The sequence below is a fragment of the Hirundo rustica genome, chromosome 5 (genome assembly GCF_015227805.2).
Source record: "Hirundo rustica isolate bHirRus1 chromosome 5, bHirRus1.pri.v3, whole genome shotgun sequence".
In the NCBI taxonomy this organism is placed as follows: domain Eukaryota; kingdom Metazoa; phylum Chordata; class Aves; order Passeriformes; family Hirundinidae; genus Hirundo; species Hirundo rustica.
This window is the reverse complement of record NC_053454.1, coordinates 483,578-504,164: the sequence shown is the minus strand read 5'-3', so window position 1 is coordinate 504,164 and position 20,587 is coordinate 483,578. Positions and strand designations below refer to the sequence as shown.

The 20,587-nt window shown below is 49.9% G+C and overlaps 1 protein-coding gene across 3 annotated transcripts in view; it reads right to left on the bottom strand.

Moving 5' to 3' along the window:
* Window positions 1-9,421, bottom strand: part of EXOC6B (exocyst complex component 6B) — a 290,129-nt gene extending 280,708 nt beyond the window's left edge. For all 3 annotated transcript variants that reach the window (XM_040064052.1, XM_040064051.1, XM_040064053.1), the window contains exons 1-2: window positions 9,259-9,421; window positions 310-357 (exon numbers count right to left, since the gene is read on the bottom strand). In XM_040064052.1, the coding sequence (XP_039919986.1) occupies window positions 310-357; window positions 9,259-9,390 (180 nt within the window). In that variant the 5' untranslated portion in view covers window positions 9,391-9,421. The remainder of the gene's footprint in view (window positions 1-309; window positions 358-9,258) is intronic.
* Window positions 9,422-20,587: the final 11,166 nt, after the last annotated feature.

The window sequence follows — 20,587 nt, the reverse complement described above, 5'->3', positions numbered from 1 at the left end:
CAAACAAGGTTACAAGGCCGGGTTGGACAGGGAATTCTTATATCCCAAAGCTCACTGGGATTTCTCAGGGCTCAGGCTCCAAGGGAAAAACCCAGGATGTGGAAAAAGACAAAACAAGGATACAAGGCTGGGTTGGACAGGGAATTCTCCTCATCCCAAGCTAAAATGGATTTCTCAGTGCTCAGATTCCAGGAGAAATCCTGGGATGTGGGAAAAGGGAAAAACAAGGTTACAAGGCCAGGTGGGACCAGGAATTCTCCCCCCCATCCCAATCCAGGCTGTAATTCCAGGACTGCATCCATCACTTACCTCTTTCCCTTCGTTCTGCAGCTTCCGGTTGGTGTCCGTCACTTGGTTCTGCGGGAATATTGGGAAGAACACAAAGCACATCCCATAAATCAGGACAACGTTCCTCCCACCAGAACAAGCTGTCCATAAACACCGTCCCTCCCCACGGCTCCCATTCCATGGAAAAAGCTGTTTATGGCTGATTTAACAGCCACTGCCACGGGGGGACAAATCCAGGGATTTTCCTCTTTGCCACCAGAGAAAAGGGAAAGGCAACAGGAATTAATTCCGAGGGCACGGAAGCCTCAAAATGCCGGAGTTTTCATGGAGCCAGTTTGGAAAAATCCCGGTTTTCACCTGAGTGGGGGAGGAATTCATTCCCTTCCCCGCCGTAAAATAAATTCCATTTAGGTTTTAGCTCCTTCGTATCCCAGTGGGAAAGGATTCTTTAGCAGGAGCTTTCCCTAGAAATAATCATTTTATATTTCTAGAAATCCTTATAAAACTTCCTTTGGGATCTTCGTCTCCCCACTCCCGCCTGGTGTAAGATATTTTTATACGCCTGGGATAAAAAAAAAAAACCTTGGTATTTTTTCTGGATTATCCCGCCAAGCTGAGGCTCAGAGCTGGGAAATTTCCCACTGGGAAAACCCGAGGATTCCCAGCCCCAGCAGGATCCTCAGGAGGATTTGGGGGCTCATCAGGACGGGAAATCAGGAGTTCTCCCATTATTCAGCCAACGAGGACTTTGGGAATTCTCCTGAGCTTAGGAAGGGAAGGGTTGGAAACCCTGGGACAGCTGGAAAAACCAACACAGACTTCCAAGCCAACATTCCCAGCTCCAGATCTCCAGCAACGCAGCCGATTCCCGAGGGAACTCCAGCAGGACTGCTCAGGGTTGGGAGATTTCACATCGCTCCCAGATTTCTGCGCCGTAAAACTCCTTTTTTTTCCCTCAAAAAGTTCCTTCTGCAGCTCCTAAAGCTGGGAATGTTCATTCCCAGGCTCGTCCCTGGGAAAGGTTTCTGGTCTGATCCAGGCTCTCCCCACAGCAGGAGCTGCTGCTGCATTCCTGCCCCGTTTTGGGAACAAATTCCCGCCTGATTCCCAAAGTTCTGCTCTTTCTGGGAGCAGAACCTTCCCCAGAGCTCGGGAAACACCAGGAGCTGGGAGACAGAGCCCTCAAAGCACTTCCAGGAGCGGGAGATCTCACAAATCCACCCAAGAGCTTCGGAATAATTATGGAAATGAGGAATTTTTAAAGGAATTTCACCCCAGGGAAGGAAGGGCAGGTGGGGCTCCATCCTCCAGCAGGATGGGAAGGAGGAGCAGGAGGAGCTCCAAGGGGGATTGGGAAGGTAAAAACCATCCTGGAGCAGAAATCCAGCAGGGAGCAGCGGAGAGAGCTGGGAAAGGGCTGGAGAATTCCTGAGGGAGCTGGGAAAAGGGGCTGGAGAATTCCTGAGGGAGCTGGGAAAGGGCTGGAGAATTCCTGAGGGAGCTGGGAAAGGGCTGGAGAATTCCTGAGGGAGCTGGGAAGGGGCTGGAGAATTCCTGAGGGAGCTGGGAAGGGGCTGGAGAATTCCTGAGGGAGCTGGGAAAGGGCTGGAGAATTCCTGAGGGAGCTGGGAAAGGGCTGGAGAATTCCTGAGGGAGCTGGGAAGGGGCTGGAGAATTCCTGAGGGAGCTGGGAAGGGGCTGGAGAATTCCTGAGGGAGCTGGGAAGGGGCTGAGCCTGGAGAAAAGGAGGCTCAGTGGGACCTTGTGGCTCTGCACCAGTCCCTGACAGGAGGGGACAGCCGGGGGGAATTTGGGATCTCATCCCAGGGAACAGGGACAGGAGGAGAGGGAACGGCCTCAGCCTGGGCCAGGGTGGATTTTGGGGAAATTCCTCCTGGAAAGGGATGTCCAGCTTTGGATGGGGCTGCCCAAAGAGGAAGTGGAGTCTCAATCCCTGGAAGGGTTCGAACCCCTGTGGACGCGGCACTTGGGAATGTGGTTTAGTGGGAACGAGGCTGAGATTAAAGATCCTGAACAACTTTCCCAACCTTAACAATTCCACGATCCCACAATCTCCGTCCTTTTCGGGCTCACCAGGTCAGACAGAAGGGGGAACTTTGGATTCATCCACATAAAATCAATTCCGGATCCATTTTTTTTTTTTCCCCCGTTTGGAAAAGATCCTGAGCAGCCACGATCCCCCCACCCCGACCCCGGTCCAGGTTTGTGGTGCTCCCTTTAATCCCCACAGCAGCCATGGCGCTTTTGAAACTTCCCAGGATGGAAGAGAGGAGTTATCCATGATTTCCCCTCCAGCATCTGCATCCCATCTCTCTCCCCCTGCTGCAGTAGCTCCAGCTCTCCTGGCTCCCTGCCCTTCCCAAAACCTGCTCATTTCCTTTATGATGTACGGCAGCTTTTACGAGCGGGAGCCCAGCCTCTCTCTCCAAAGATTATTTCATTTGCTCGGATCCCGAAAATCCCACCAGGAAAAAGATAAATAAAATAATAATAACAATAATAAAAAAAAGCCCCAAAAAGAAAAGGCAATCCGTGTCTCCGTGTCGGGTAATTTAAAACCGCTCCTAAAACAACGGGCCGAGGAGTTCGCTGCTCGCATTCCACAGCAATCCCAGCTCCAGGGAAAAGGCAGGATGGAGAGGATCCACGCACGCTCCCGGTTTTTGGGAGGGCAGGGGGTGGTGTTTGGGATTGTTCCTGGAGTCTCCGGGCCCGGGTGATTGTTCACACAGACCCCATGGAGCTAAGCTGGGCTTTGCAGAGCCGGGATTTGCCGAGCCGGGCCAGACAGACAGGTGGCACGGGAGGGAGGAGGCAGCGGGAGTGTTGGAGTCCAGGGAATTCCTTTGGCTGCCCTGGAGGGTCAGGGACCTGGGCAGGGGGGTCTGGGACCCCAGCCCAGAGCCCAGGGCTCAGAGAGACACTGGATTTGATCTCAGTCCATGGGAGAGGCTTCTTGCACTGCAGGAAGCATTGCAGGCCACAAGAGTGTGAAATACAGTAGTTTAGTATATCACAGGGTGAAAAAACAGTGGGTTTGGATTTCTTGTATTGAAGTGAGTGGGGCAAGATGGAGAATTTAGGGTGTTGTCTCCTTCTTCTTCCTTCTCCTTCCTTCACTCCATTTCTGCAGTGACGTTGGCACAAAGCAGTCAGTGAGGATTGGGTCAGAGTAGAGATGACCTTTTTACTAATAGTGATAGACATTGGTAATAAATAGTAAATAAAGAATACGTAGCAATTAGTGTAAAAGATAAGGACAGCCCAGAGACAGGAGAAGTCACCAGATGTCCGAGCCGCGGCAAACATCTTTTGGACACTGAGAAAATTGTAAGATAAGAACTAATAAACGAAGCGTGTAACCTTGAAGACTCCGTCTTTTCCTGCGTTTGGCACAGAGCTTTGCAGAGGGCCAGGGCTCTAAAACCACCTGAATGCCGGGGAATTTAAACTCCTGAAAAGGAGACCCTGACAGCTGCCGTCCCTGGGTGGGCAGGAACAAACTGGCGTCCCTGAGTGAGCAGAACCACGGGAGCACTCCAGGGATTTGCGGGAGGGCCAAGCTGCTCCTCCATCCGCAGCCCCGGAGCTCAGAGAGTCCTTGGGATCCTTCCAGAGGGGCAAAACGCTGGGAGAGAGGAGCAGAGGGAGCTGCAGAGGAATCCTGGGAATGGGGCAGGCTCTGGATCCATCCCAGTGACCTCCACCGGAGAGGGAAGGGAGCGACCCTTCCTGCTGGGAACTCAGGAGCTGCTCCCGGAACTCCTCCCGACAAACGAGGGAAAATTCCTTCACCAAAAGCGTTGTCCAGCCCTGGCAGGGGTGGAGACCCCATCCCTGAGGGATCCAAAGCCACGGATGTGGCACTTGGGGACGAGGAGCAGCGCTGGGGATGGTTGGGCTCCATGGGCTCAGAGGGATTTTCCAACCGGAACAATTCTGGGATTCTGTGAAACGAGGCAGGAATCATCTCTGGTTTATGACTGACGGGCCCAAAAGCTGTAGGATTCAAACAGGGCTTTGCAGCCACAGGAGCTGAGATCCCTGGAGAAGGAAGGGCAGCTCCAGCTGGGACAACACCGGGTGAGGTGGGAGAAAAATCCATCAGGAATGGCACAGCTGAATGGGAGAATCATGGAATGGGTCAGGTTGGAAGGATCTTAAATCCCAAAAATTCCGCCCCATCCATGGGCAGGGACAGCTCCCACTGTGCCAGGTGGATCCAAATCCATCCAACCTGGCCTTGGGCACTGCCAGGGAGCCAGGGGCAGCCACAGCAAATCTGGGAATTCCAGAATTCCCAGCCCCTCCCCACCCTCCCCGACAGGAATTCCCAGTTCCCAAGATCCCATCATTCTGTCCATGGCATGAACGCAACGGCAGCTCTTTGCTGAGCCACAGCAGGGGAGCTCCTTTGCTGGGAATCACAGAATCCCAAAATCATCACGGCTGGAAAAGATCATCCAGTCCAACTCCAACCATCCCAGCGCCGCCAGGGCCAGCACTGACCCCTGTCCCCAAGTGCCACATCCACGCTTTAAATCCCTCAGGGATGGAAACTCCAAACATCCCTGGGCACTGAGCGCCCTTTCCATGAGGAAATTCCTGCTGCTCTCCACCCTGAGCCTCCCCTGGCCCAGCCTGAGGCCGTTCCCTCTCCTCCTGTCCCTGTTCCCTGGGATAAGATCCCAAATTCCCCCGGCTGTCCCCTCCTGTCAGGGACTGGTGCAGAGCCACAAGGTCCCACTGAGCCTCCTTTTCTCCAGGCTCAGCCCCTTCCCAGCTCCCTCAGGAATTCTCCAGCCCCTTCCCAGCTCCCTCAGGAATTCTCCAGTCCCTTTCCCAGCTCCCTCAGGAATTCTCCAGCCTCTTCCCAGCTCCCTCAGGAATTCTCCAGGCCCCTTCCCAGCTCCCTCAGGAATTCTCCAGCCCTTTCCCAGCTCCCTCAGGAATTCTCCAGCCCCTTCCCAGCTCCCTCAGGAATTCTCCAGCCCTTTCCCAGCTCCCTCAGGAATTCTCCAGCCCCTTCTCAACTCCCTCAGGAATTCTCCAGCCCTTTCCCAGCTCCCTCAGGAATTCTCCAGCCCCTTCCCAGCTCCCTCAGGAATTCTCCAGCTCCTTTCCCAGCTCCCTCAGGAATTCTCCAGCCTTTCCCAGCTCCCTCAGGAATTCTTCAGCTCCTTTCCCAGCTCCCTCAGGAATTCTCCAGCTCCTTTCCCAGCTCCCTCAGGAATTCTCCAGCCTTTCCCAGCTCCCTCAGGAATTCTCCAGCCCCTTCCCAGCTCCCTCAGGAATTCTCCAGCCCCTTCTCAACTCCCTCAGGAATTCTCCAGCCCTTTCCCAGCTCCCTCAGGAATTCTCCAGCCCCTTCCCAGCTCCCTCAGGAATTCTCCAGCTCCTTTCCCAGCTCCCTCAGGAATTCTCCAGCCTTTCCCAGCTCCCTCAGGAATTCTTCAGCTCCTTTCCCAGCTCCCTCAGGAATTCTCCAGCTCCTTTCCCAGCTCCCTCAGGAATTCTCCAGCCTTTCCCAGCTCCCTCAGGAATTCTCCAGCCCCTTCCCAGCTCCCTCAGGAATTCTCCAGCCCTTTCCCAGCTCCCTCAGGAATTCTCCAGCCCCTTTTCCCAGCTCCCTCAGGAATTCTCCAGCCCTTTCCCAGCTCCCTCAGGAATTCTCCAGCCCCTTTCCCAGCTCCCTCAGGAATTCTCCAGCCTTTTCCCTTCCCTGGACACGCTCCAGCCCCTCCAGGGCTCTCCAGAGCCGCCCCAGAGCCCCAAGCTCATCTCCATCCAACTCATCCTCAAGGAGATGAAATTCCCAACCCAGCGCTGGCTCTCCTCAGGGAAAAGCCCGGACGGAAGAGGCGGCGCCGAGGTTCTGGTTCAGCCTTTGGCTCGTTTGTGACCCCCCCAGAGCCACCGCGAGAGCTGGGCGACACCAGGGGACACATCCAGGCGGGGCTGAGCTGTCCTGAAACACCAGCAGCGCCATTCCCGCTCCCGTTCCAGCATTTCCAGGAGCACAGGAGGAGGAGGAGGAGGAGGAGGAGGGAGCAGCGAGGGCTCCGAGCTCCTCACGGGTTCAAAGCTCGGCCCCACTGAGAAAAGGCCGAGATCAAATGGAGGATGAATGGCTGGAACCAAACCCGCTCTCAGCGCTCGATCCACAGATGATTCCCCAGGGAGAAGCTCACAAAGAGGGCTCGGGGCTCCGGCGAGGACGTTCCGGGAGTGTTTTGGCCATGTGCTGGGGTTTTTTTTTTTTATGGATCGCACAGGCAGGGAAATCAAGGGAGATCCTGAGGGGACGGGGAGGGACTTCACAGTCAGCCACCAACAAAGGGGCTGGCGGCGGGACGGGGAGCAGCTCCGAGCAAACAAACAATGTGCAACTCTTGGCTGGAAACAATGGCTTGGAAAAATGGAAACATTAAAAAAAAAAAAAAAAAAAAAAAAAAAAAAAGGAGGGGGGGGGAAAAAAAAATGAAAAAAAGGAAAAAAGAAAAAAAAAAGAAAAAAAAAGGGGGGGGGGGGGGGAAGAAAAGAAAAAAAGGAAAAAAGAAAAAAAAAAAAAAAAAAAAGGAGTTATTTCATGGTGACTCCAATGGATTCATCCTGGATGAATTCTCCTCAGGACACGCCTCAGGAAGGTGCTCCTGAGAGGAAATCCCTTCTTGGGATAGAGACTTGGATGTGGAAAGGAAGAACCCTGCTGGGACATGCCACAGGTAGCTTTAAATCAATAAATAAAGGTGCTAAAAGCGGCAGTCAGCACCCTGACTCCGAGTTCTTCCCTTTTTTCTTCCCACAAAATTTGCTTTTCCGGACAGATTTTATGATTTAGAACTTCAGCTTTTCCAGTGCTCACAGAATGGTCTCCCACACTCCTGAACACCAAGAAAGTCATTCCCAATTCCCAGTCCTTCCTTCTCAATTCCCAGTCCTTCCTTCTCAATTCCCAGTCCTTCCTTCCCAATTCCCAGTCCTTCCTTCCCAATTCCCAATCCTTCCTTCCCAATTCCCAGCCCTTCCTTCCCAATTCCCAATCCTTCCTTCCCAATTCCCAGTCCTTCCTTCCCAATTCCCAGTCCTTCCTTCCCAGACTCCCAGTCCTTCCTTCCCAATTCCCAGTCCTTCCTCCCCAGATTCCCAGCCCTTCCTTCCCAGATATTCAGTCCTTCCTTCCCAATTCCCAGTCCTTCCTTCTCAATTCCCAGTCCTTCCTCCCCAGACTCCCAGTCCTTCCTCCCCAGATTCCCAGCCCTTCCTTCCCAGATATTCAGTCCTTCCTTCCCAATTCCCAGTCCTTCCTTCCCAGATTCCCAGTCCTTCCTTCTCAATTCCCAGTCCTTCCCTCCCAATTCCCAGTCCTTCCTTCCCAATTCCCAGTCCTTCCTTCCCAGATTTTCACTCCTTCTTCCCCAGATTCCCAGCCCTTCCTTCCCAGATTCCCAGTCCGTCCTTCCCTGATTTTCAGTCCTTCCTTCCCAGATGCCCAGCCCTTCCTTCCCAATTCCCAGCCCTTCCTTCCCAGATATTCAGTCCTTCCTTCTCAATTCCCAGTCCTTCCTTCCCAATTCCCAGTCCTTCCTTCCCAGATTCCCAATCCTTCCTTCCCAGATTCCCAGTCCTTCCTCCCCAGATTCCCAGTCCTTCCTTCCCAATTCCCAGTCCTTCCTTCCCAATTCCCAGTCCTTCCTCCCCAGATTCCCAATCCTTCCTTCCCAGATTCCCAGTCCTTCCTTCCCAGATTCCCAATCCTTCCTTCCCAGATTCCCAGTCCGTCCTTCCCAGATTCCCAATCCTTCCTTCTCAATTCCCAGTCCTTCCTTCCCAATTCCCAGTCCTTCCTTCCCAGATTCCCAGTCCTTCCTTCCCAGATTTTCAGTCCTTCCTTCCCAATTCCCAGTCCTTCCTTCCCAGATTTTCAGTCCTTCCTTCCCAGATTCCCAGTCCTTCCTCCCAATTCCCAGTCCTTCCTTCCCAGATTCCCAGTCCTTCCTTTCCAATTCCCAATCCTTCCTTCCCAGATTCCCAGTCCTTCCTTCCCAGATTCCCAGTCCTTCCTTCCCAATTCCCAGTCCTTCCTTCCCAATTCCCAGTCCTTCCTTCCCAATTCCCAGTCCTTCCTTCCCAATTCCCAGTCCTTCCTTCCCAGATTTCCTGCCTCCACTCACCCAGAAAATCTCCCTGTGATGCCTCCTTGGGACAAGCCCCAACGTTTTTTTGGAGCCACACGACTCAGCCCCGTTCGCCAAGCGACTTTTCCGGGAGGGTTTTTTGGGATTTCCAACGCAGGTCCCACCTGGTTCCTGCAGGAAGGGAAGGCCCAGCCGCCTCTCCCCGCCCTGCGTGGGTTAGTGGAGGAAAACCGGGAAGCTTTGGACACTCACGCGCTCCCCGGATCTGGAATATTTGTATTTTAAAGGCACGGGAACCGAGCTCGAACCCCAAGCACCTCCAACCTCCCAGAGCTTTCTCCAGTCTCCTTCCCGCTGCTTTTCCACATTCTCATCCCACAAACGGCTTCTTTCCACTCGTTACTGAACACTTCTCCAAGAACTGGGAAAATCCCACCTTTCCCTCACCGTTCTGCACAGTTTTAAAGGCCATGAGACTCATTTCAGCTCAAGAAAACCGGGATAAGATCCACGAGGAAAAGAGATTTCCCCAACGGAAACAAGCTCGGCTTTAAGTTCCTTGCTGCTTCTAATTCACCACGCCATGTGAATTAAAATTCACCGGTCAAACTGTGGCCAAATAATTGTTAAATTTTCGACGGCCAACCCATTGCTCCGGGAAGAATTAGAATAAATAAATATATGGGTTTGGGGGTTTTTTTAAATAGAAATGTTCTGGATAAGAGGAGAGAAGATCCGCGTGGCTCCAGAGAACCCCAGAGATGGATCCACCTAAAAAAGAGCTGCCCAGGGGCAGGATTTCCTCTCTCACCTTGAGCTTCTGGGCTTCCCCCCGGACCTTGAGCAGCTCGGTGATGGAATCCACGAAGCCCTGGTAGTGGAAGTTGCACATCTTCTCGATCTCGCGGTCGTGGTTGCGGATCCGCGCCTCCAGCTTCTCCATGAAGCGCCCGTGCTCCTCCCCGTCGTACACCGACCTGCAGGGACACGCCGGCTCAGCGCCAAACCCGGCCTAAATCCCGCCCCAAAAACGCCCCACTGCGGCACAGGGACTGCTCCCAAACCAGGCACCAAACCGGGGTTAAAAACGCGCCCAGTCCAAGACTTCTCCTTTTTGCGCCGTTTTGCGTTTCCTCAGAGACCAGAACAGGTCAGGAAGACCAGAAATGTTTCTATTCCAACCTTTTTATCTTTTTCCACCATTTTGCATTCCCTAAGAGACAAACCAAGCCCAAAATGTTTCTATTTCAACCTTTCTTTTCCTTTTTCCACCATTTTGCCGTTTCTTGAGAGACAATTCAAACCCAAAACGTTTCTACTCCAAGACTTCTTTTCCTTTTTCCACCATTTTGTGTCCCCTAAGAGACAAATCAAACCCAAAACGTTTCTATTCCAACCCCTTTTCCTTTTCCCACCATTTTGTTTTCCCTAAGAGACAAATCAAACCCAAAATGTTTCTATTTCAACCTTTCTTTTCCCTTTTTCCACCATTTTGCGTTCCCTGAGAGACAAACCAAACCCAAAACGTTTCTATTCCAAGTTTTCTTTACGTTTCTCCACCACTTTGATGTTCCCTGAGAAACCAGAACAACCCAAGAGGACTTGGAATGTTTCCTTTTCTCATTTTGGTGTTCCCTGAGAGACCCAAACCCAAAATGTTTCTATTTCAAGTTTTCCCTATGTTTCTCCACCATTTCGTGTTCCCTCAGAGACCAGAACAGCCCAAGAGGAGTTGGAACGTTTCTATTCCAACTTTCTTTTCCTTTATCCACCACTTACTGTTCCCTAAGAGAATCCAAACCCAAAACATTTCTATTCCAACCTTTCTTCTCCTTTTTCCACCATTTTGCCGTTTCTTGAGAGACAAACCAAACCCAAAATGTTTCTATTCCAAGACTTCTTTTCCTTTTTCCACCATTTTGTGTTTCCTGAGAGACAAACCAAACCCAAAATGTTTCTGTTCCAACCTTTTTATCTTTTTTCACCATTCTGTGTTCCCTGAAAGACAAACCAAACCCAAAATGTTTCTATTCCAATTCTTTTTTCCTTTTTCCACCATTTTTTGTTCCCTAAGAGACAAACCAAGCCCAAAATGTTTCTATTCCAACCTTTCTTTTCCTTTTTCCACCATTTTGTTTTCCCTAAGAGACAAACCAAACCCAAAACATTTCTATTCCAACCTTTCTTTTCCTTTTTCCACCATTCTGGTGTTCCCTGAGAGACCAGAACAGGTCAGGAGGATCCAAAACATTTCTATCCCAACCTTTTTTTCTCTTTTTCCGCCATTTTGATGTTCCCTGAGAGACAAACCAAACCAAAAATGTTTCTATTCCAAGTCTTCTTTCCTTTTTCCACCATTTTGATGTTCCCTGAGGAACCAGAACAACCCAAAAGGACTTGGAATGTTTCTATTCCAACCTTTTCTTTCTTTTTTCCACCATTTTGATGTTCCCTGAGAAACCAGAACAGCCCAAGAGGATTTGGAATGTTTCCTTTTCTCATTTTGGTGTTCCCTGAGAGACCCAAGCCCAAAACGTTTCTATTCCAAGTCTTCCTTCCCTTTCTCCAGCGTTTTGTGTTCCCTGAGAGACAAACCAAACCCAAAACATTTCTACTCCAAGTTTTCCCTATGTTTCTCCACCATTTTGTGTTCCCTGATCCAGCCCACGGTGTCGCGGTTGCGGATCCGCGCCTCCAGCTTCTCCATGAAGCGCCCGTGCTCCTCCCCGTCGTACACCGACCTGCAGGGACACGCCGGCTCAGCGCCAAACCCGGCCTAAATCCCGCCCCAAAAACGCCCCACTGCGGCACAGGGACTGCTCCCAAACCAGGCACCAAACCGGGGTTAGAAACGCGCCCAGTCCAAGACTTCTTCTCCTTTTTGCGCCATTTTGCGTTTCCTGAGAGACCAGAACAGGTCAGGAAGACCAGAAACGCTTCTATTCCAACCTTTTTATCTTTTTCCACCATTTTGCATTCCCTAAGAGACAAACCAAACCCAAAACGTTTCTATTCCAACCCCTTTTCCTTTTTCCACCATTTTGTGTTCCCTAAGAGACAAACCAAACCCAAAATGTTGCTATTCCAAGTTTTCTTTACGTTTCTCCACCATTTTGATGTTCCCTGAGAAACCAGAACAACCCAAGAGGATTTGGAATGTTTCCTTTTCTCATTTTGGTGTTCTCTGAGAGACCCAACCCCAAAATGTTTCTATTCCAAGTTTTCCCTATGTTTCTCCACCATTTCCTGTTCCCTGAGAGACCAGAACAGCCCAAGAGGACTTGGAACGTTTCTATTCCAACTTTCTTTTCCTTTATCCACCACTTACTGTTCCCTAAGAGAAACCAAACCCAAAATGTTTCTATTCCAACCTTTATTTTCCTTTTCCCACCATTTTGCCGTTTCTTGAGAGACAAATCAGACCCAAAATGTTTCTATTCCAACCCCTTTTCCTTTTTCCACCATTTTGATGTTCCCTGAGAAACCAGAACAGCCCAAGAGGATTTGGAATGTTTCCTTTTCTCATTTTGGTGCTCCCTGAGAGACCAAAGCCCAAAATGTTTCTATTCCAAGTCTTCCTTCCCTTTTCTTCAGCATTTTGTGTTCCCTGAGAGACAAACCAAACCCAAAACATTTCTACTCCAAGTTTTCCCTATGTTTCTCCACCATTTCGTGTTCCCTGATCCAGCCCACGGTGTCGCGGTTGCGGATCCGCGCCTCCAGCTTCTCCATGAAGCGCCCGTGCTCCTCCCCGTCGTACACCGACCTGCAGGGACACGCCGGCTCAGCGCCAAACCCGGCCTAAATCCCGCCCCAAAAACGCCCCACTGCGGCACAGGGACTGCTCCCAAACCAGGCACCAAACCGGGGTTAAAAACGCGCCCAGTCCAAGACTTCTTCTCCTTTTCGTGCCATTTTGCGTTTCCTGAGAGACCAGAACAGGTCAGGAAGACCAGAAATGTTTCTATTCCAACCTTTTTATCTTTTTCCACCATTTTGCATTCCCTAAGAGACAAACCAAACCCAAAATGTTTCTATTCCAACCTTTCTTTTCCTTTTTCCACCATTTTGCCGTTTCTTGAGAGACAAACCAAACCCAAAACGTTTCTACTCCAAGACTTCTTTTCCTTTTTCCACCATTTTGTGTCCCCTGAGAGACAAACCAAACCCAAAATGTTTCTATTTCAACCTTTCTTTTCCCTTTTTCCACCATTTTGCGTTCCCTAAGAGACAAACCAAACCCAAAATGTTTCTATTTCAACCCCTTTTCTTTTTTCCACCATTTTGCATTCCCTAAGAGACAAACCAAGCCCAAAATGTTTCTATTTCAACCTTTCTTTTCCTTTTTCCACCATTTTGTGTTCCCTGAGAGACAAACCAAACCCAAAACGTTTCTATTCCAAGTTTTCTTTACGTTTCTCCACCACTTTGATGTTCCCTGAGAAACCAGAACAACCCAAGAGGATTTGGAATGTTTCCTTTTCTCATTTTGGTGTTCCCTGAGAGACCCAAGCCCAAAACGTTTCTATTCCAAGTTTTCCCTATGTTTCTCCACCATTTCCTGTTCCCTGAGAGACCAGAACAGCCCAAGAGGACTTGGAACGTTTCTATTCCAACTTTCTTTTCCTTTATCCACCACTTACTGTTCCCTAAGAGAAACCAAACCCAAAATGTTTCTATTCCAACCTTTCTTCTCCTTTTTCCACCATTTTGGCGTTTCTTGAGAGACAAATCAAACCCAAAACGTTTCTATTCCAAGACTTCTTTTCCTTTTTCCACCATTTTGTGTTTCCTGAGAGACAAATCAAACCCAAAATGTTTCTGTTCCAACCTTTTTATCTTTTTTCACCATTCTGTGTTCCCTGAAAGACAAACCAAACCCAAAATGTTTCTATTCCAATTCTTTTTTCCTTTTTCCACCATTTTTTGTTCCCTAAGAGACAAACCAAGCCCAAAATGTTTCTATTCCAACCTTTCTTTTCCTTTTTCCACCATTTTGTTTTCCCTAAGAGACAAACCAAACCCAAAACATTTCTATTCCAACCTTTCTTTTCCTTTTTCCACCATTCTGGTGTTCCCTGAGAGACCAGAACAGGTCAGGAGGATCCAAAACATTTCTATCCCAACCTTTTTTTCTCTTTTTCCGCCATTTTGATGTTCCCTGAGAGACAAACCAAACCAAAAATGTTTCTATTCCAAGTCTTCTTTCCTTTTTCCACCATTTTGATGTTCCCTGAGGAACCAGAACAACCCAAAAGGACTTGGAATGTTTCTATTCCAACCTTTTCTTTCTTTTTTCCACCATTTTGATGTTCCCTGAGAAACCAGAACAGCCCAAGAGGATTTGGAATGTTTCCTTTTCTCATTTTGGTGTTCCCTGAGAGACCCAAACCCAAAATGTTTCTATTCCAAGTCTTCCTTCCCCTTTTCCACCATTTTGTGTTCCCTAAGAGACAAACCAAACCCAAAACATTTTCTATTCCAAGACTTCTTTTCCTTTTTCCACCATTTTGGTGTGTCCTGAGAGACAAGCCAAGCCCAAAACGTTTCTTTCCCAACCTTTTTTTTCCCTTTTTCACCATTTTGGTGCTCCCTGAGAGACAAACCAAGCCCAAAATGTTTCTATTCCAAGTCTTCTTTCCTCTTTTCACCATCTTGGAGTTTCCTGAGAAACCAGAACAGCCCAAATCATTCCTGAAATGTTCTTATTCCAACTTTTTTTTTTTTTTTCCATTTTTCACCCATTTTGGTGCTCCCTGAGAAACCAGAACAGCCCAAATCATTCCTGAAATGTTCCTATTCCAACTTTTTTTTTTTTTTTTTTCCATTTTCCACCCATTTTGGTGCTCCCTGAGAGACAAACCAAACCCAAAATGTTTCTAGTCCAACTTTTTTTTTTTTTCCCTTTTTCCACCAATTTCGTGTTCCCTTAAAGACCAGGACAGGCCATCTGAAATGTTTCTATTCCAACCTTTTTTTCTTTTCATTTTCCCACCATTTTTGATGCTCCCTCAGAGACGAACCAAGCCCAAAATGTTTCTATTCCAATCCTTTTTGTCTTTTCCCACCATTTTGTGTTCCCTGAGAGCCCAGAACGGGCCGGGAGCACCGGAAACAAAGATTTGCCTTCGAGCTGAGCCACCTCTGATCCCCCTGTCCACAAATCCCTCCTGGAGAATCCTCCGGACCTTCCTCAGGTCCAGGGGTAAAAGGGACGACGGAAAACGGGATCTCCACAACTTTCAACATCCCCTTCCCCTCACGTCCCAAATTTAAACCCCATTGATAAAAAACCAGAGCTGCTGGGGCCACCTCAGTCCAAGATACCCACTTCCGGCAACCGGGAGTGGGAAATCTTGGAATTCCAGGATGGTTGGGATTCGGAAGGATCTTAAATCCCATCCCCATCCACGGGCATGGACAGTTCCCACTGTCCCAGGTGGATCCAGCCCGGCCTTGGGCACTGCCAGGGATCCAGGGGCAGCCACAGCAAAGCTGGGAATTCCAGAATTCCCAGCCCCTCCCAGCCAGGAATTCCTTCCCAAGATCCCATCCATCCCTGTCCAGCCCTCCTTCAGCTTAAAACCAAATATAAAGAGCGTAGTTAAACCCAAATTTTTATCCCTCAAATGTTTCCCTAGAAACAGAAGGACCGCTCTGGGAATTCCGGGGTTGTTCTCCTCGGGTTTTTTACAGCAAATGTGGATATTTTTAATGGATTGTGGCAATTCCACCCCTGGCCCTGCCTTTGGGAAGCTTTGGCTCCTAAACCTGAATTCTCTCCCAATCCGAGAGTTAATTTTGGAGTGAGGTTTATGGATCCGCGTCAGGTATTAGGGCCAAATCAGGGATTGAGCGGATTTTGGAGAGAAAAAAATGGGAATGACCAGAGAGAAAAATGGGAATGACCAGAGAGAAAAATGGGAATGACCAGAGAGAAAAATGGGAATGACCAGAGAGAAAAATGGGAATGACAGAGCTGACCAAGCCGTAAGAACGAAATATTTAAAAATTATTAATCACAGCAGTGAGGAGCAGCGCTCCAGAAGGAAATCAGGAATCCAGGAATCCCTTTTCCCTGCGGTGGGATCCGAACTCACCGCTCCCTTTGGAGAATCCCATCCCTGCAACCCACACAGCCCTTGAAGAAACAGGGAAAAACCACCAAGACAGAGCTAAAAAGCTGCAGAAATTCTATTTCATTATTATTCTTTCAGGCCATTTCAGCTCTGCAGCTCCATAGGAAGTTCTCAGCGGCAGAACAACAACGCCAGGATTTTAAAAACCTCTTTAAATTCAGTGTAAGAGAACCCAGACACCCGGAGCAGGTGATGGGGAGGATATTGCCTTCTCCTGGCTGGTCTGAAGGTGGAAAAAGGAGCTAAAACCTCCTCAAATCCCAGGAGAGGCACCACTGGAGTGATGCTGGTGGATTTTCCCCCGAAGTTTCATGGAGTTTTCGGCCGCTGAAATCTGAAATTTGGAGCCCGAGTGCCACCTAGTGCTGCACAGCCTCTTAGCAGGGTGCCATCGGTGACCCCAGAGGATTCCCAGCTCAGAGGGGAGAATTCCAAAGGAAAAAAAACAAAGGTGGATAAGTTGCGTTTGCATTCAGGGAGAAACGAAAACAGTAAAAACCCCACAGCAGCAATGACGTGTTTGGGGTCAAAGGCAAATTTGGGATTGACATCTGACAACGGGGGGGAAAAAAAAAAAAAACACCTCAAAATTATTTAAAACATCCAGGAAAAAATTCCCTTTGGAGGTGGCAAAGCTAAGAAATAAACGTCTGACTACTCGAACCCTTTGGTTACTAGAAATTATATTATTTTAATCCTTCTTAGCCAAACATTAGTGTGGAAAATACAAATTTTGGTGTCAGACAGGAAGGAAATGCCAGCATGTGATGGGAAGCTCTTCCCTTCTGAGCTCTCCTCATCCTCCAGGATCTCTTTTTCCAGGAAAATCCAGACCTGGCCTTTCCCTTCTGAGCTCTCCTCGTCCTCCAGGATCTCTTTTCCAGGAAAATCCAGACCTGGATGTTCCTTTCTGAGCTCTCCTCATCCTCCAGGATCTCTTTTTCCAGGAAAATCCAGCCCTGGCTGTTCCTTTCTGAGCTCTCCTCATCCTCCAGAATCTCTTTTTCCAGGAAAATCCAGCCTTGGCCTTTCCCTTCTGAGCTCTCCTGATCCTCCAGGATCTCTTTCCCAGAAAAATCCAGTTCTGAACCTTCCTTTCTGAGCTCTCCTAGGATCTCTTTTCCAGGAAAATCCAGCCCTGCCTGTTCCTTTCTGAGCTCTCCTAGGATCTCTTTTCCAGGAAAATCCAGCCCTGGCCTTTCCTTTCTGAGCTCTCCTGATCCTCTAGGATCTCTTTTCCATCTCCCTCCAAAACATGAGGGCACAGGGAACAGCCAGGCCAGCCCCAGATCCAAGAACTCCAGAGCTGCAGGATGGACACTCCAAGGAAGACCCAGAGCTGCAGGATGGACGTTCCAAGGAAACTCCAAAGCTGCAGGATGGACACTCCAAGGAAATTCCAGAGCTGCAGGATGGACGTTCCAAGGAAAACCCAAAGCTGCAGGATGGACGTTCCAAGGAAATTCCAGAGCTGCAGGATGGACATTCCAAGGAAACTCCAGAGCTGCAGGATGGACGTTCCAAGGAAACTCCAGAGCTGCAGGATGGACACTCCAAGGAAATTCCAGAGCTGCAGGATGGACACTCCAAGGAAACTCCAGAGCTGCAGGATGGACATTCCAAGGAAGATCCAAAACTGCAGGATGGACATTCCAAGGAAGATCCAAAGCTGCAGGATGGATGTTCCAAGGAAAACCCAAAGCTGCAGGATGGACGTTCCAAGGAAGACCCAGAGCTGCAGGATGGACGTTCCAAGGAAGACCCAGAGCTGCAGGATGGACATTCCAAGGAAGATCCAAAGTTGCAGGATGGACACTGCAAGGAAACTCCAGAGCTGCAGGATGGACGTTCCAAGGAAATTCCAGAGCTGCAGGATGGATGTTCCAAGGAAACTCCAGAGCTGCAGGATGGACATTCCAGCACTTTGAGATGGTTCCGCCTCTGGAACATCGTCCCACCGGAGATCTCGGTGATCCCGTGGTGACTCCCAACCCCAAATAACCAACATTAAACGCACCAATTGACGGCGCAAAGAACAAACCTCTTGCCTTCGACGCCCCAAAATCCCCAAAATTCCATCTTCCCCCCCGGATCTGGTGCAGATCCAACTTCCTCAGCTGCCATCGACGTCGGAAAATCCTCCTGGAGACCCCAAATCCCGGCACTGCCGGGGCTCTCCAGATCCACCTCTGGATGCGCCTTTATCAAACGCTCCTCCCGGATTTCCCAGCCCTGGCACATTCCCTCTTCCTGCCTCCAAACCTTTGGGATCCCCCTGCCGCCAGGAACGCCTCTCCCGCTTCAAACACAGCCTGCAGCTCCACGGAACGCTCCTGGAGCGACCAGGGATTCAGGAGACATCCTGGGATTCAGGAGACCTCCGGGGATCCAGGAGACCTCCAGGGATTCAGGAGACATCCAGGGATTCAGGAGACCTCCGGGGATTCAGGAGACCTCCGGGGATTCAGGAGACCTCCGGGGATTCAGGAGACATCCAGGGATTCAGGAGACCTCTGGGAATTCAGGAGACCTCCAGGGATTCAGGAGACCTCCAGGGATCCAGGAGACATCCAGGGATTCAGGAGACCTCCGGGGATTCAGGAGACATCCAGGGATTCAGGAGACCTCCGGGGATTCAGGAGACCTCTGGGAATTCAGGAGACATCCAGGGATTCAGGAGACCTCCGGGGATTCAGGAGACCTCCAGGGATTCAGGAGACATCCAGGGATTCAGGAGACCTCCGGGGATTCAGGAGACCTCCGGGGATTCAGGAGACCTCCAGGGATTCAGGAGACCTCCGGGGATTCAGGAGACATCCGGGGATTCAGGAGACATCCGGGGATTCAGGAGACCTCTGGGAATTCAGGAGACCTCCGGGGATTCAGGAGACCTCCAGGGATTCAGGAGACCTCCAGGGATTCAGGAGACATCCAGGGATTCAGGAGACCTCCAGGGATTCAGGAGACCTCCAGGGATTCAGGAGACCTCCGGGGATTCAGGAGACCTCCAGGGATTCAGGAGACCTCCAGGGATCCAGGAGACCTCCAGGGATTCAGGAGACATCCAGGGATTCAGGAGACATCCGGGGATTCAGGAGACCTCCGGGAATTCAGGAGACCTCCGGGGATTCAGGAGACCTCCAGGGATTCAGGAGACCTCCGGGGATTCAGGAGACCTCCGGGGATTCAGGAGACCTCCAGGGATTCAGGAGACATCCAGGGATCCAGGAGACCTCCGAGGATTCAGGAGACATCCAGGGATTCAGGAGACATCCAGGGATTCAGGAGACCTCCGGGGATTCAGGAGACCTCCGGGGATTCAGGAGACCTCCGGGGATTCAGGAGACCTCCAGGGATTCAGGAGACCTCCAGGGATTCAGGAGACCTCTAGGGATTCAGGAGACCTCCAGGGATTCAGGAGACCTCCAGGGATTCAGGAGACCTCCGGGGATTCAGGAGACCTCCGGGGCCGTGCACAAAATCCGCTCCGAAAACCAGAATTTTCCGCAGTTTGCGTTTCTGGCCGTCAAAAATCCCGACAGCGCAAGGCAAAGCCGCAGCGAGGAGGAAGAAAAGAACAAACCAGAATTAAGCTCAGCTTAGGCCGAGCCTTCTGTCGGTTTTAAGAACAGGCTGGGACAGAGCTACAGAAAACCATCCTGGAGCCTGCTTTTTGCTTATTTTTCTTTTTTTCTTTTTCTTTTTGTTTGTTTGTTTGTTTGTTTTTTGTTTTTGGGGGGGGTTTTTTGTTTTGTTGTTGTTGTTGGTTTGGGGTGGGTTTTTTTGGGTTTTGTTTGTTTGTTTGTTTTTGTTTGTTTGTTTTTAAATCCCTCTTTGCCATAAAAAAAACCTCGCTGGTCACAAAAGCTGCTCCACAAAAAAGGCATTGGATTGAAAAAGTCTGAGGAAGAGGGGATGTCCCACCACGCCCTTATCTGCTAAACCCAGAGCAGGCTGGAATTCTTCCCTGAAGCTCTCTCTGCTCACCGACAGGTCGGGGTTTTTAAATGCTCTCAACAAAGGAAAACTATGGGAAAAGGGCTTTGAAATTCCTTGGATTGGGCTGTTAAAGTTTCATAATTTCAGCATCCGTTAGAAATCCACTTCATTTTTGGTCTGGCTTGTTGGGGTTTTTGGTTGTTTTGGTTTTTTTTTTCCTCTGAAACGTCAAACTGGGAAAAAAAAATCTTTCCAGGAAAGGCACAAACGGATCAGGAGCTGCCACGTGCAGCCTGGAGTTCCTGCGGAGTTCATCCCCCGAAATGAAGGGGATAAAGCAAAGCTGGAGCAGAGGGAGCAGAAACGGGATGAACCGGACAAAGATCCGGCTGTGCCAGGGGTCAGGAAGTCAGGGAATGTCCTGGGAGCCACAGGGATCATGGATCACACCTCTGACCCTGCACAGACACCCCAAAATCCCACCCTGTGCCAGGGGGCAGAATATCCATGGAATATCCTGAGATCCACAGGGATCATGGATCACACCCCTGACCCTGCACAGACACCCCAAAATCTCACCCTGTGCCAGGGGGAAAAAATCATGGAATGTCCTGAGATCCACAGGGATCATGGATCACACCCCTGGCCCTGCACAGAGCATTCTGTGACCATTTTGTGCCCGTTTTGTGTCCATTTTGTGCCCATTTTGTGTCCATTTTGTGTCCATTTTTTGTCCATTTTGTGCCCATTTTTTGCCCATTTTGTGTCCATTTTTTGTCCATTTTGTGCCCATTTTTTGCCCATTTTGTGTCCATTTTGTGCCCATTCTGTGACCATTTTGTGCCCATTTTGTGCCCATTTTTTGCCCATTTTGTGTCCACTTTGTGCCCATTTTGTGCCCATTCTGTGACCATTTTGTGCCCGTTTTGTGCCCATTTTTTGCCCATTTTGTGTCCATTTTGTGACCATTTTGTGCCCATTTTGGTTCCACCTTGTGCCCAGCCCTGCCCAGGCTCTTGTCCTGCCCAAGGTTTCCCCTGAAGCCCTTTCAATAAATCTCTG